The 14,930-nt window shown below is 49.6% G+C and overlaps 1 protein-coding gene across 1 annotated transcript; it reads right to left on the reverse strand.

Annotated features, from left to right (window-relative positions):
• Positions 1-1,108: 1,108 nt before the first annotated feature.
• Positions 1,109-8,455, reverse strand: MRPL33 (mitochondrial ribosomal protein L33). The gene is made up of 4 exons (XM_056122325.1): positions 8,340-8,455; positions 7,249-7,267; positions 5,640-5,746; positions 1,109-1,409 (listed from the first exon to the last, which is right to left on the reverse strand). Exons 1-4 carry the CDS (start codon positions 8,359-8,361, stop codon positions 1,360-1,362), a joined length of 198 nt encoding a protein of 65 aa, XP_055978300.1. The 5' UTR covers positions 8,362-8,455; the 3' UTR covers positions 1,109-1,359.
• Between the last annotated feature and the right edge of the window lie 6,475 nt (positions 8,456-14,930).

Here is a 14,930-nt window from a genome sequence, read left to right on the forward strand (position 1 = left end):
AACCTATACAAATATTTAAATGACAACTCTAGGGCTGAAGACAGCATGGGAGGTAGGTGCCTGCCTGGCACCCCCTGTGGTTTCCCGTGTCCCATCAGGAGTGATCTCTGAGGACCACCAGGTATGGCCCAAAAACCAAAAATAAGAACTCTAGGGGCTAGAGAAAGAACACAGGGCGAGACCTTTACCCTGCATGGACCCCCTACATCTCACATGGTCCCCTGTGAGTAGGAGCACATCCTTCTTCAGCCAGAAGCAAAGCCGACAATGTGTGGCAAACAGGAGCCCGAGTGAGAACGTGTTAAGAGATCTGGGCTGAGTCCAAGTCCACCTGAAGGCTGGAGCGTACAAAGGGTGTGACCTTGAATGTGGCAAACCCGGGTTCGACCCCCAGCACCCCATATAGTCCCACTGAGCACAGAGCTAGGAAGAAGCCCTGAGCATCACTGGGTGTGGTCCCCCAGAAACAGACTTTACCTGAACATTAGGGATTATCAGTGGCATTTCCAAGCACGTTAGCTGTGTGGCACTACCATGACTTCTAGTACTACAGCTCCCCTAACTCATGGGTGAAGCAATCCCTGAAATAAAGGGCTCCAAAGCCATCGAGGGCTGGAGAGCGAGAGCTGGGGTGAAGGCGCTTGCTTGCTGCGGGCTGGCCCGTTAAATCCGCCCCACGAGCTGTGGCACTGGGGGCCCCCAAGATCCTGAGCAGCCTGGGAAGCTCCAAAGAAAAAGCCCTCCTGGTAAACGGTAGCTACTGCTTCAGTGATGGGCGTTTGCAATATGGACCAGTGGGGTTTTTCCTAAGTCTGTTGGCACAAGTCAAAAATAGCAGCGCGCCTGGTTTCCTCTCTGTTCAAAGGCGGCGGGCTCCTTATCGGGCCTGCTCCCTCTGGCCACCCTGATACTGGCCGGGAGCGCTGCCAACATCGCTCTGGGACCTCACAGCCTTTTCTCTCAAGTACCAGGAGCACCCTGGAAACTCTTGCACAAGTTTCATGGAAAATTCTCTTATTCCACGAAACAATGGTTATTTTTCTCTAACGGATTTGCTTTTTCTTTGAAATAGTAAAGGGGGAACTCACGAAGACACAATAGCATGGGCTATTTTAATATTTTTTTATTAAGGGCTATAAAAATACCCAGAAAGATAAATAAACGTGATGCAATGATCTGTGTCCTCGGACGAAGAACTTGCTCTCACGGCATTGTTCGCCTCCACAATGGCCACGACCCACAGGGGCCCCTGATTCCACGCCGTTTCCTCTTCTTTCTCCACAGGCTGCAGATTTTCTGAATCAGTATCCCGCCCTCGGTCTTCTCATTTATAAATCAAACTCGTTCTCAATCCATTGTTTAGAGGGAGCGTATTTTTTTCTGTTCCACAAAAAGAACTTTTTTCCTCACTGTGGGAGGGAGAAAAAATGGTAGAAAACTAAAATGCATCATCATCGCTGTTTAACAGAAACACTCCTCAGGTCCTGGCCCCTCGCTCTGCCCTTATTTTACTGTTTCTTGCCCAGGAGGATGGTGCGGACTTGCAAACTCCGTTCCGCGATCCTGAGGCCAGAGGAGGCTGGAAACCCCGGGAGCCCTAAGAAAGCAGCACCTCAACCAGTGTGAAATATTCCAAAGGAAAAGGAAAATCAGGGGCCCCCAATGGAAAAGTCTTCGCCCAGTTAATATCGACTCTCGTAGGAGGGGGCAAGGGCAGGGAAGAGCAGCGGCCAAAGAGCCTGCGGGTCAGGAGAGCTGGGCAGGGTTCAACCCCTTCACACATGGTTGTGCCACCTGCCCCTGTAAACTTGGGTCCCTGTACACAGTACTGAAAGCCCTGAGGACAGCTGGGTGTGGCCCCAAAACAGGCAGTCTTGCTGAAAGGAAAACTCATGAAATCTTTCCGAAGATTTCTTACACCAATCCGGATCCTCTCTCCTCCCTCCCTCCCCACCAACTCTGCTCTTCCTCGACACGAACACGCCGTATCTAGTTCCCCACACTAAGATCATTTGCGAGCGGCCAGGGAGATAATTTGCTGGCCAGGGTCCAATCGCTGGCACCACATGGTCCCCTGAACTCATCCAGGAATAGTCCCTGAGCACCAGCAGGAATGACCCCAAAACCAAAAAGAATTTGCTAGGGAGCTTGTTCAAATTCATTCCTTCTGCCTCACGGCCACTCCTACCCTAATTCTAGTTCGGGAATCTAGGGTGTAACCGGAAGTCTCAGGTTTTGAAAGCCACCCATTGATTAAGAAGGGAAGCTGGACTTACCAGTCAAGAGCATTTTATCTTAGTGTTGCCAAAAATAAAAAACTAAAATACAGTTATTACACTGTGCAACGGAATATTTTAATGTACTTCAAGTCATCTCACATTAAACAGAAGCGTGTCTCAGATTCCTCCGCAGTCAAAGAATGTCTACCCAGCATTATAACTGACAGGAAGGAACTGAGCTGCTTTCCTCTGGACAATGTTATTCACTGCAAGGAAGAACTGCCCCGAGGGTTTCTCCTTGGAACTGAAAAATGGGTTTTAATTTTTAAACGAAAAGGAATGTCTCGATGGTGACCATTCAGGAGACACTTTCTGAATGAGGCTGCCAAGAGGCTGCGTAGGAACGGTCAGATCAATAAAAGGCTTCAGTCACTAAAATGCACGGATTCATTCCTTTAGGGAATACTTGTGGGTCCCGTGTGGGGGTCACGGGCTTCCTTCCCGTGCGAGGGATCACAGCGTGCTCCCCCCGAACGCTCCCCGCACACCCTCAGCACTCCCAAGAGTCAGCGCGCTAGAATGCCACAGGCTGCATCCACCATCACGAACTAACTCTCGGTCGAAATAGTCCCACTGGACTCCAGCGCCAGCCTCTTTCCCTACACGTCCCCTACATCGATTCTGCTTCCAGTCGCCTACGATGCCTCGTAACTGAAAACTGACAAGTTTCATCTTTTGATCAACCTTTTAATTAGCTAAAGCTTAATAAGCTGCAGCTTTTTTCTGTGGGAATTTGCATCTCGTCTTAGATGAAGAAAAGGAGTTTGTAGAGACAGGCTTGTGCGACTGAGCGGAAGATGGAATCTTTCTGCGTCCCGACCTGAGCTCCTTTAAGCGTGTACCCAAAAAGCACGCGTACACCATATTCACGGCCAGAAAATACGCTGGGGACAACTGCCGGGCAAGCTGGTACCCAGGGCCATGGGCCAGATGGCGCCAAGGCCAGCACCATACAAACTTAAGCTCACTGATGCTGGCAGTCAGCTGTTCCAGAACATTCTCTTTTAAGAGGCAGAGCTGCGCTGTCACGGCTCAAACATTCCTGACCAGAAAAGTTCTAGCTCACCTGTTGGAAACGTGATCGTAAGTTCAAAGGAGGAAAAATGATTTCAGCTGTTCACAGTTGTGCTCCTGCCCAATTCTTCCCCCACACCCTCCTTTTTGGGGTGGGGTGGGGGATTTGGGCCACACCCTGCGGTGCTGGGGCTACTCTCAGCTCTGTGCTCAATAGTGACCCCTGGCAGTGACCACAGGCGATGCCGGTTGGCCACAAACATGACCAGCACCGTAGCCCCTAGATCATCTATCTCTCCATCCTGCCCCAACATTATTGACACTTAACATCAATCTGAGAGAAGTTCCTAACCTCTCCCTAATATGGACAAAAAGCTAAACATACCGTCAAACTTAAGCCACAGGTTGTTCAGGCAACATGGTTTTTTGTTTCTGGACCACACTCTGCAGTGCTCAGGGCTTACTCCTGGCTCTGTGCTCAGAATCACTCCTGGTGGGCTCAGAGGGCCCTATGGGGTGCCAGGGATCAAACCTGGGTTGGCCGCATGCAAGGCAAGCGCCCTTCCCACCGTACTGTCGCTCCAGCCCCGCATTCAGACATTTGTGTTTTTGGTTTGAAGGGGTGGCCGCTCCTGGCACTCAGGGGACTGTGCAGTCCTAGGCATGGAGCCCAGGCCTCCTGCCCACGCCCGTGCCCTGCCCCTTGATCCAGGGTGATCAACATGTATCAATGTACAAGTTCCTATAAACAATCCCCCACCCCCATGGAATAAAAAGTCATAAGCACTAGCAAGCTGGACTTAGTTCTGACCCTGTCATCTTGGATGTAGTAACAGAGGGTAAGGTCTGGGGGAGGGGAGCAGATGGCCACAGCCCCTCCAGGGACACCATTCCTGGAGGCCGCAGCGCCACCTACGAGCACTGTACAGCCCTCAGTGAGCAGCAGCAACACGCGGATGCCAGAGGGCTGGAAAGATGCTCGAAGAGAGGCGGCCCAGGGCGCCAGGAGCCCCGGCACTGGGGTGCGGGCCAAAAAAAAAAAAGTGAGATGAATGGTTCAGTTTCTTAAAGTAAGTAATTTATTTGCTGGTGTATTTTGCCTAAATCTGTTCACAAATCAGAAAAACAGGCTGTGAAACAGGCCACAGATGCGGGATGGGATGGGGGTATGGAAGGAATGAGAGGATTACTGGGATCATTGGTGGTAGAGAATGGGCACTGGTGGAGGGATGGGTACTCGATCAGTGCATAACTGAAACCCAAGTACAAAAACTTGTAAGGTCAACAACTGTACCTCATGGTGTTTCGCTAATAAAAATAAAGAAGAAAAAAGAAAAACAGGCTGCGGCCCTGGCTCGAGGTCGGGCTAGAGCACGGCTGTCTGCAGCGGGAGGGCCAAGCTCTTGCCCAGCACCGAGTGGCAAGCAGGACTCCCAAAACGCCAAAGAAATACAAAGACCAGAAGTTCCGCCAGCGGCAATTAGGAGCTGGTCTGGTTTGTGCACAAGCAACGTGAAGCTGGGAACACCTGAGTCTGCGCCCATGTGCTCCCGGAGGCCTCGAGAGCTCCAACTCCCACAGAGCTGCTCTCCGTGCGGGCGCCCTGTCCATGCCCCGGAGCCCGGCGCCACTCCCCAAAATAAGGTTCCTGATGGCACTTGTTTCCAATAAAATGGAAAATGAAATCTCTATGCTCTGCACTAATTCCTTTAATCAAATCTGGACCTCATCGCTGCTGAATCAATGATCCTACAAGAAGGCTGAGAAGCTCCCTTTCTTCGCGAGACAAGCGTCTGCCTGTAGAACAATAAAACCTCTTCTCTCCACGGATCTCTGGTCACCTGCCCCTCCTGGTCTGGTCCACCCTCACCTCCCCTAGCTAGAGAAGAGAATAAAGGAGGGCCCACCTCCTCTCAACCGCATCCACATCTCCTGCTTGTTTCTCTCAGAGCATAATCTGCAACTTCTTGTGTTCTTCCCCCTTCCAACCCAGTCTTTAAATGCCAAGTCTTTAAATGCCAGCTAGAGAGAGAGCCCATAGGAGGAGTACATGGTTTGTATGCTGGACCCCGGAACTTGATACCCAGCACCATATGGTCCCTGAGCACCAGGTGTCGCCCAAAACACACACACACACACACACAATGCCAAAAGTCCAAGGACTGAGTCTGCCTTATATGCCAGCAGACTCCAGGACAGTAATGGGCACCAGAAAACATTTAACACAAAATCTGCTGAAAAACTGCTACAGCTAAGAGACTCCAGAACCGCCAGTCGCATCCCTCTGAGAAGAGCAACAGGCATAAGAGCACTTGACATGGGCCCAAGGAACTGTGCCACGCTTACCAATTGGATCATAATGCAACAGAGTCAGTTTCTCCCTTAACCGGCTTCTCTTTGTGTTGAAGGAGTAGCCGGTCCCAGCTTCGCTCAACATCCTCACCAGAATGACTCTAGGATTGAACAAGAAACTGTGAGTAGTTGAGGAAATAAGATTCGGGCAGGGGGACAGGAAGGAGGTGCACATTCTGAGCAGCGTCTACGGGAGAATTAGCTGTGGGCCAGCAGTGGAGCCCACGAAAGGCTCGACATTTTCCAGAGATTTAATTCAAGTACCTCCAGGATGACCTAACCAAACCACGCTATGGGAAGAGGCTGAGACATGCCCCCTGGGGAGGGGCAGAGGTCAGAAGCGGGAACAGACAAGTACTGGTAGCCCCAGTGTCCTTGAGGATTTCCTCACGCTGACGCAGAAAGCCCCTCTTTTGCAGGGAAAAAGAGCAATCAAAGTAAATCAGGTGATGAAATTCAAGGATTGGGCCTTTTACACTGCCGAGTTGCGAAATCTTCTTTCCCTTCCTATTTTGTTTGAACTACAATCCTCTAAAACACAGTGTATGTATTTTGCATCACTGGTTACAATCTGGGTTTTTGTCCTGTGACTTGTCTTCTATGGACCAGGCCATTTAATTTCTTATCTAATTCCCAAATGAATTTGTAGCATTTAAAACCACGTTAGTCATCTTTGCATCACTTTCAGCATTCACCACAGTGCCTCGTGAGGCATACAATATTTGATGATGAAGTTTACGACAATTAGTCATTCATTCAACAAAGATTTGACAAATACTACTAGGTATCTAGAGCCCTGTGAGCAATGAAAAGGCTGCCTCTGGGCCATCCGTTAGCAAAAGGTTTGAAAGGTAAGTTGTATACAGAATGTCTGTAAAGCAAGACATATGACAAATGTCACAAGAATATAGACACTGAGTGTTGGAACCAAGGAATATCTGTAAAGAAATCATTGTAGCCCAGGAGATGCCTACAATCCAAAGGGTAGGAAATTCTAATAACTGGATTAAGATAAAAAGTGATTAAAGGCATGACTGGGGGAAGGGGTTGTGGAGAAAAGACACGTAACACTACCTTTTCACTAACTTTATTCCAAAGAGCCTACTTTTAAGGAGTTGTGATACGTCCTGAGTTGTAAGCAAAGGCTGCTTTGGAATTTTCCTATTTTTAATACAGAAAATCTTACTTCCCGTTACTGTCTACAAAATTTATTTTGAGATACCAGTTTGGTATTTATAGTCTCTCTGGTACAGCATGAAATCTTTCATCTTGGCTATTTTTGAAATGCTTATACCATGAAGGCAAAAGATTACAAAACTCACTAAAATAGGCTCCATCAAATCACAGCTTGTCCTGTAATGGGCTCCAGACACTTGGTCCCGGATTCCCAAACTAATGAAACAGACCTGGTTGGTGGCAGTGAGCAGTGCACAGGACCCTGACAGCTGCTGTGGGAACCAGACATTTAGCTGTGGAATGTCCCTTTTGTGGGTCAGGTGAGTGGGAGGGAAAATATTTTCTGAAAGCATTCTGGGGCCAAAGTAATTCAAGTCTTCCGCAAGCCCAACTTTTGGAAAACAAGAAAAGAAAAACCTTTACTTACTTTGACTTGCTCTTGGCAACTTTGGTTTGGGGATGGTGTTTGTTGGTTTGATGGGTTTTTTGGGTTTTTTTTTTGTAAAAGAAAAGTGAAAAGAGAAAAACATCAACATGTTAATCTTTTTTTAAAAAAAACGTTTATACAAATGCATTCACAACTAAAAACACGGAGGTCGCAACTCACGCTGTGGGTTTTTTTTTTTTAATGCAAGAAACTACTCCCTAGCATTTAAATCCATATGCATGCCATGGGATTAATAATGCGAGGAAATGATGAAATAAAACAGTAAATAAAAAATAACACAAGGAACTACTCCGCAGCTATGGAAACTTGAGAGAGTTGGAGACGTCCCCCCGGGGTGGGCTATGAGCCTTGCCCCCGCTCGGCTCCGTTGCTCCCTTTAAAAACTATTTCCAAGGGTCGGAGCGATAGTCCAGCGGGCAGGGCGTTTGCCTTGCATGCATCCGACCCGGGGTTCGATTCCCAGCATCCCATATGGCCCCCCGAGCACGGCCAGTAGTAATCCCTGAGTGCAGAGCCAGGAGGAACCCCTGAGGATCGCAGGGCGTGACCCAAAAAGCAAAAATAAATAAATAAAAATGAAATTGTTTCCGAGGGCCGCAGCGATAGCACAGCGGGTAGGGCGCTTGCCTTGCATGCACAGGACCCGGGTTCGATTCCCAGCATCCCATATGGTCCCCTGAGCACCACCAGGAGTAATTCCTGAGTGCAGAGCCGGGAGCAACCCCTGAGCCCCTGAGCATCGCCGCGTATGACCCAAACAGTAACAAAAAAAAAAAAAAAAATCGAAATTGTTTCTGAAGACCGGCCCCGCGTTTATTTCCTCTCCGAAGGTGCAAATATTTGGGCTGGACCGAGCGTCCGGCGGGCCGGCGCCACCTCTGCCCGCAGCAGCCGGCGTCGCGCGGGGCCCCCGGGAAAGGTCAGGCCGGAGCCGGGCGGGGAGCACTGTCGGGGGAGCGGCGGGGGGAGGATGGCGGGGGCCCGGGCCCTCCGGGAAGCCGCGCCCCCGGCTCCGGCGCCCCCGCCCGTCCGCGCTCCCGGCTCCCCGCGCCGCCGCCGCCCCCACTTACGGGCGACCGCCGACAGGAACATGGCGACGCGCCCCGCCGGCCTCCCCGCCGGTCCCGCAGGCCCGCGCCGCGCAACTACTTCCGGGGCACAGGCCTGGGCCGGAAGTGGAGCCCGCGGGCCCCCGAAGCCACGCCCCCAGGTGGAGCCCCGCCCCGGGGCCAGGTGGGGCCTTCGGGCCTCCTGGAGGGAGTTTTGCCCGCGCCCCGCGTCCCGACTCCCGCTCGATGCGCGTCGCTAAACGGTTGCAGAAGAACCAGAGCTGGAGAAGCACTTACCGGCCTTGCACACACGCAACCCACCGGGGTTCCATCCAGGCCAGTAGCAACTGTGCCTCCCCCCGGCCCCTGAGCACCCCCAGGTGGGACTCAAAAAAAAAATTTTTTTTTAAGCAGAAAGAAGAGCCAGAGACCCCGTAAATAACTAACATGGGAATTTCCCATAAGTGAACACGACAGAACTACCAAGTGGCAGAGTCGCAATAGAAACCCAGATCATAACCTTTCCCTAGACGTTGGGACCAACACTTTGCCACCAATTAGTGCTTTCTCAGGGAGATTCCTTAAACGGCAGGGACTTCATCAGTGGCTGTCTATCCCCAATAATCTGGACTTTGCCTTTTTTAAATCTGATTTTTATGATTTATGTAACATCCAAAATTTTATAGCTGTGTTACATAAGAGTTAAACTCATGAATTATCTTCACTGAAAAAATTATTTTAGATTAAACACAGCTCTCCAGGTTGTTGTTGTTGTTTTAAATTTTTTATTGCTTTAAGCAGCTCTAAAAGTTTCCTTTTGAATAATTTTTGTTTTGTTTTGGGAGCACACCCTGCAGTGAGCAGAGTTTACTCCTGTTTCTGTGCTCAGGGAACCATATGGGGTGTGGGGATCTCAGATCTCAGTCAACTGCATTCAAGTCAAATGCCTACCCGCTGTACTATCACTTCAACGTCCCTTTGAATAATTTTGTTTGGGGGGGCACATGTCCAGTGATGCTCAAGGATTACCCCTAGGTCTGAGCCCAGGAATCACTCCTAATAGGGCTCTGGGAAGGCTATGAGATGCCAGGGATTGAACCTGGGTCATTCTATGCAAGGCAAGTCCCCTACCCGCTGTACTCTCTCTCCAGCCCCTTTGAATAACCTTCGATCCTCACCTACCCATAACCTGACACCAACCTCAGAACATGGTGCAGGTGCAAAACTCCTTATCTCGGGCTGTTCATCTGCTGGCAAAGAGCTTCAGGTATTCAGGAGGGTGAGGTTTCTTATCTAGGAAATTCCTTTGGAGAAGACCAGAAGCCAAGGAACATGAATTCTCATCTTCCAGACTTTGGAAGTGACTTCAGCTCCTCAGACCCAGTTTCATATCCCAGTGGTCACATGTTCTGCAGCTGAAAAGTCACCAGAATCACCCCTGAGCCTCTAAAAGACCCAGGGACCAGGAGTGAAATCCAACATCTCTGTGTAAAGTATCCCACCGCCACCCCCCAGTTTTCGATAAAGACGCATTTCAAACACTGAACAGTTGAAGAAAGAATTTACCCAGTTCCATCAATATTTACATTCTGCTACCTGTAAAGGTTGAAAAACATGAAAATCTGGTAGTTTAGAACAGTGATGCTTTGCTCATTGTCTTTCTCTTTTTTTAGCATTTTGGGGGGGGGGGGCAGGGGAGACGCTTTTTGGATCATACCTGGCAGTGCTCAGGGGTTACTCTGGGTTAATCTGGGATGCCAGGGATCAAACCTGGGTCAGCCATGTGCAAGGCAAACATCCTACCCACTGTACTATCACTCCAGCCCCTTAACTAGCTTTCTTTTGTGTGGGAGTGAAGGGCCACCCCCCAGAAGTGCTCAGGGATTACTCTTGGCTCTGTGCTCAAGGATCACTCCCCGGGGGACCATATGACATGCTGGGAATTGAACTTCGAGTTGACTGTGTGCAAGGCAAGCATCCTACAAGCTGTACTATTGCTCCAGCCCCTAGCTGGCTTTGTTTGTTTGAGGTCACAACCAGCGATGCTCAGGGGTTACTCCTGGCTCTCCACTTAGGAATTACTCCCAGCAGTGATCGGGGACCACAGGGGATGCTGGGGATGAAACCCAGGCTGCTGCTTGCAAGTCAAGTGCCATACTTGCTGTGCTATCATTCTGGCCCCAAAGGAATCTTTTTTTTTTTCTGTTTTTGTTTTTTTTTTTGGGGGGGTGGGGAGGGGGCTGGAGCCATAGCACAGCAGTAGGGCGTTTGCCTTGCACGCAGCCAGCCTGGCCGAGCCGGGTTTGATTCCTCTGCCCCTGTTGGACAGCCTGGCAAGCTACCAAGAGTATCTCGACCGCATGGCAAAACCTAGCAAGCTCCCCATGACGTATTCGATATGCCAAACACAGTAACAACCAGTCTCAAAATGGAGACGTTACTGGGCCCGCTCAAACAAGTCGATGAACAACGGGAGGACAATGCTTGTTTTCAGACAAACACAGTGTGCTTGTTTGTTTGGGGGGCCACACCTGGCAATGCTCAGCGGTTATTACACCTGTCTCTTCACCCAGGAATCACTCAGGGGAACCTTGTGGGATGACAAGGATCCAACTCAGGTCAGCTGCCTGCAAAGCAGCTGTTATGCCAGTTCTCCAGGCCCCCTAACGAGCTTTGTTTTGTAGAGTTTTTCTAGGGGTGAGCTATGTCTCAAGTCAGAGCACATACCTAGCATGTGCACAGCACTGAGTTCAGTACCCGACATTTTATAGCCAACCCTCCCCAGTCCCAGCACAACTGGAGGAGGCTCTTTTGGTGCCTCGGCAATGCACAACTGGTGCCAGAAGCACCCAAAAAGTAGCCCCTTGAACATGTGCTCAGCCCTTTAGAGCTTCCCCTCTGGCCTGAAGCCCTGTTTTTGTCTTTGGGGGAGGCCACACCTGGTAGTGCTTAGGAAACCATACGTGGTGGTAAAAATCAAACTTGGACCAGCTGCATGCCAGGCCAGCACCCTACCTGCTGTGCTCTCAGCAGAGCCTGCTTTTAAAAAGATCATGGTGTTATGCACCAAGTTCGTTTTCGTCATTAAAGTCATTGGCTTTAATCTTCTATAGCATCCCACAAGGACACAACATCCTTGTGGCTCGAGGTTTAAGAAAACACCAGCAAAGACTGTTGGGTCCTGAGTAATCAGGAGTCACAGCCCCATGCTGATAAGGGCCGGGAACAGTGTGCCATGACCTAGGCAGCCCTCCATGGGCAAACATCTGTGCTGATAAGGCCAGGAGAAAGTGTGTTCCCCCCCTCAGCGGTCTCAAGCCCATTGGCTCCCTCGTGGACTGTGGCTTGCTCTCCCTTTTGATGTGTAGGTGTAACTTTATCTGTCTTTCTGATATCTCATTGGGATGTAGAGCAATTGCTTTGTTTTCGATATAAACCTAAGTTAAAACTGTAGCTAATCTTGCAATATCTCAGTGACTACGTTGGGATGTATTTTGAGCGTATAAGTGCAACCTCGGTGTTTGAATTTGTCGAATGGGTGAGAGTCCCACAACCCATCACGATCCCTGGGCCATGGTGATGAAATCACTTTCGTCCTCTTCCCCGTCTGTTTCTCGGCTACTTCACTGAGTTAGGACTAATTCGGGCGTAATAACAGGGGCCAGAGAAAGAACTCAGGCTGAGCTCATGCATTGCAGTCCGGAGACCAGGGTTTGATCCCCAGTACCATATCACAGTCCCCCAAACACCACCAAGAGTGACCCCACCCCTCACCCCAAGCACTGAATTGCATGTGGCCCCCAAACCCAAACTCAAAATAGAGATCACGTACGAACTTAAAATCCTTGAGCGGAGCAGAAACGAAATACTTTCTAGTCTCATCACTTCAGCCCGCATCCACCTGTTATTTACACTTAACACGTTGTTGGCAGTTGGTGAGCGTTAATTAAAATGTTTGTTAATACAGATGCGATTCGTGATTGTTTTTTTACCCTGAATTTGCATAATGAGCCCTGTGCCTTATTAAAGTACAGAACAATTAGAGCCTCCTGGCAGCCAAAGTGGAAAAGATGTGATACTTAGGGGAGGGGTCCCAGCAGGTACATCTGCTGAAACTGATCCCCACCAGTGGGGGCAGGAGCATGGAGAACCACGTTGATGGACTAGCTGCTCTTTTCTTTTTGGAAGTAGTGGCTCTGGGATCACATTCTGCAGTGTCTGGGGGCTTATTCCTGGCTCTGTGCTCAGGGATCATATAGAGTGCCAGGGCCAGCACAAAGAAGGCAAGAACCTGACCCACTGGACTTTCTCTTCGGCTCTGGATAACAAGGGCTAGGATTTATTCTTAACAAGGGCTAGGATTCCTTGTGTTGGTCAACTCCACTTTCTCAGCCCTCAACTCTCAAATTCAAACCCAAAGGCAGTGTGGAGGCTGTTCGCCTGTCCTGAGATTCCCCATCTCCACAAAATGACCCCAAGCACTGCCAGGTGTGGTAAACACAAAACAAAACCCCCAAACCTGACATTACTTTGGCTGGGAATGAGCATCTGTGACCCTGGGGTCAATCCCCAGCAGCAAAGTAATACATTGGGATGCCCTTCCTGTTTATGTTATCTTAGCTAAGACACTGTTCTTTAAGGGAAAGGGGAGAAGGAAGGAAGGTATCAGACATTTTTGAAAATCTACTAAAACTCTGGCTTAGTTGTTCCAGAAAATGCACAGATACCCATTCAGAAATTCTGTGCTGACTTTGCAACAAGCCTCAACCTTAATTGAGTATTGGAGCGCTTGTGACAGCTATCGATATCTGCCTGTTCTCCCAGAGCGTTACTTTAGTTGAAGTGAGAGCAATCTGGACTTGGATTTTGTTTCTTTGGTTTCACACCTGGCAGTACTCAGGAGCTACTCCTGGTGGTATTCAGAAGTTAGAACTTGGACCTTCTTGTGTGAAGGCCCTAGTTCTAGTACATTGAGCTACCCAGGAATTTACTTGTTTTTTGTGTGTTTTTTTTTTAAGCCCTTAGAGTATTTTTTTTTTAACCTCCAGTATGAGCTAGGGATCCTACATTCCAGAAGTGTCTTTTGGAATCTGAATTATGACCAGTACAAGGGGAAGAAAGGAACCAGGGGGCTGGAGCGATAGTACAGAGGGTAGGGTGTTTGGCTTGCACATGGTTGACGCAGGTTTGCGCCCCAGCATCTCATATGTCCACCCTCCTCAACCCTGCCAAGAGTGATCCCCAAGTATAGAGCCAGGAGTAATCCCTGAGCAGAGCCAGGTGTGGCCCAAAAAACATCTTGGGGGGGGGGGGGGAATAGAACGAGGAAGTTAAAGTTGGCGGTAGAAAAGGAGGTGCTCCCGAACATTCCAGAAGATTGAGCAAAAGGCACTGAAAGAGAAAACTGAAAACAGGAAGTCCAGCTGCCTTCCTGAAAGGTGGGTGGGAGTCCTCCGTTCACACCCTTGCACCCACATAATTCATCGACCGGTCAGAGAACCGCAGACTCAGACTCGATGGAAGGCTGACAGACTCTGTCTCTGGGGAATGTCAACCAAGGAAATGTGTGGTTTGGCTGGGAAAACATCACATCTGTGGGGTCCACGAAAGCAGGCGTAGAGGTCAGGGGCTGAAACACACATGTAGGCGCTTGCCACCCTTGACAAGTCACGTGACCCAGAACACCACCTGGTTCCTTATCTGGCCCTCCAAGGAGTCCACATTAGGTTATCATCGTCAGACTATCCCTAAGGCTCTTTCCATTGCTGGGACCCGAGAACTCAGGAAAGTGGCCTCCAAGATGACAGTCCCCAGCGGAATCTCCTGGAGAGCACCAGGTAGTAACAGGCATATGGTCACACAGTCACCCGCTGCTTTGGGAACCACTGTGCTAAATAAGAACTTCGCAGCTCCTGGCTGAGACCAGTGCGTGGTTCTGAATTAGGGAGTTGCGAAATCTTTGGCCATACGAAAAGTGTTCTGAATCCAAGGCATTTCCAGTAGGCTCGCTTGTCCTGTTGCATTTCTCAAGTGAAAAGGGGTCACAGGGGAAAACATTTCAAGAAACCTGAGGTCGAGATGAGAGGTTCTCAAATTTTTTCTTATTTGAATCACTCTCGGAGCTTTTCAAAGTTCCTCATATCTTTCAAATACTTTTTGTTGTTTGGGACACACCTGGTGATGCTTAGGGCTAACTCCTGGCTCTGTGCTCAGGGATCTCTCTTGGCAGAGCTTGGGAAATCACATGAGGTGCTAGTGATCAAACCTGGGTTGGTTGCATGCAAGGCAAACACCGTGCTCACCATATAATTGCTCCAGCCCCCTCTAATATTCTTATTAACGTGGCTGCTCGTAAGCACGAGACCCTGACAACAGAATAATCGGGGCCATGGAACCCAGCGGCGGAGGCCTGAAGTCTGCACAGGTGATCCCAAGTGTGCTGTCAGCCTTGGGAACCACCATTCTTGAGGTTTCTTAATTTTCCTTCGTGATCCCTTTTTACCAACTGTCACTGTCACTGTCCTCCTGTTGTTCATCGATTTGCTCGAGCAGACCCGGCAATGTCTCCATCGTGAGACTTGTTGTTACTGTGTTTGGCATATCGAATACGTC

The sequence above is a fragment of the Sorex fumeus genome, unplaced genomic scaffold, assembly GCF_029834395.1.
Source record: "Sorex fumeus unplaced genomic scaffold, SorFum_2.1 ptg000006l, whole genome shotgun sequence".
Taxonomy (NCBI): Eukaryota; Metazoa; Chordata; class Mammalia; order Eulipotyphla; family Soricidae; genus Sorex; species Sorex fumeus.

Bases quoted from the DNA above. Each gene is read 5' to 3' on its own strand.
- MRPL33 (XM_056122325.1), bottom strand. From the start codon at position 8,361: ATGTTCCTGTCGGCGGTCGCCC. The intron at 1,410-5,639 runs GTAAGCGTGGCA...TCCCTCCCACAG, and splicing joins GTTGCATTATGATCCAATTG to TGAGGAAAAAAGTTCTTTTT.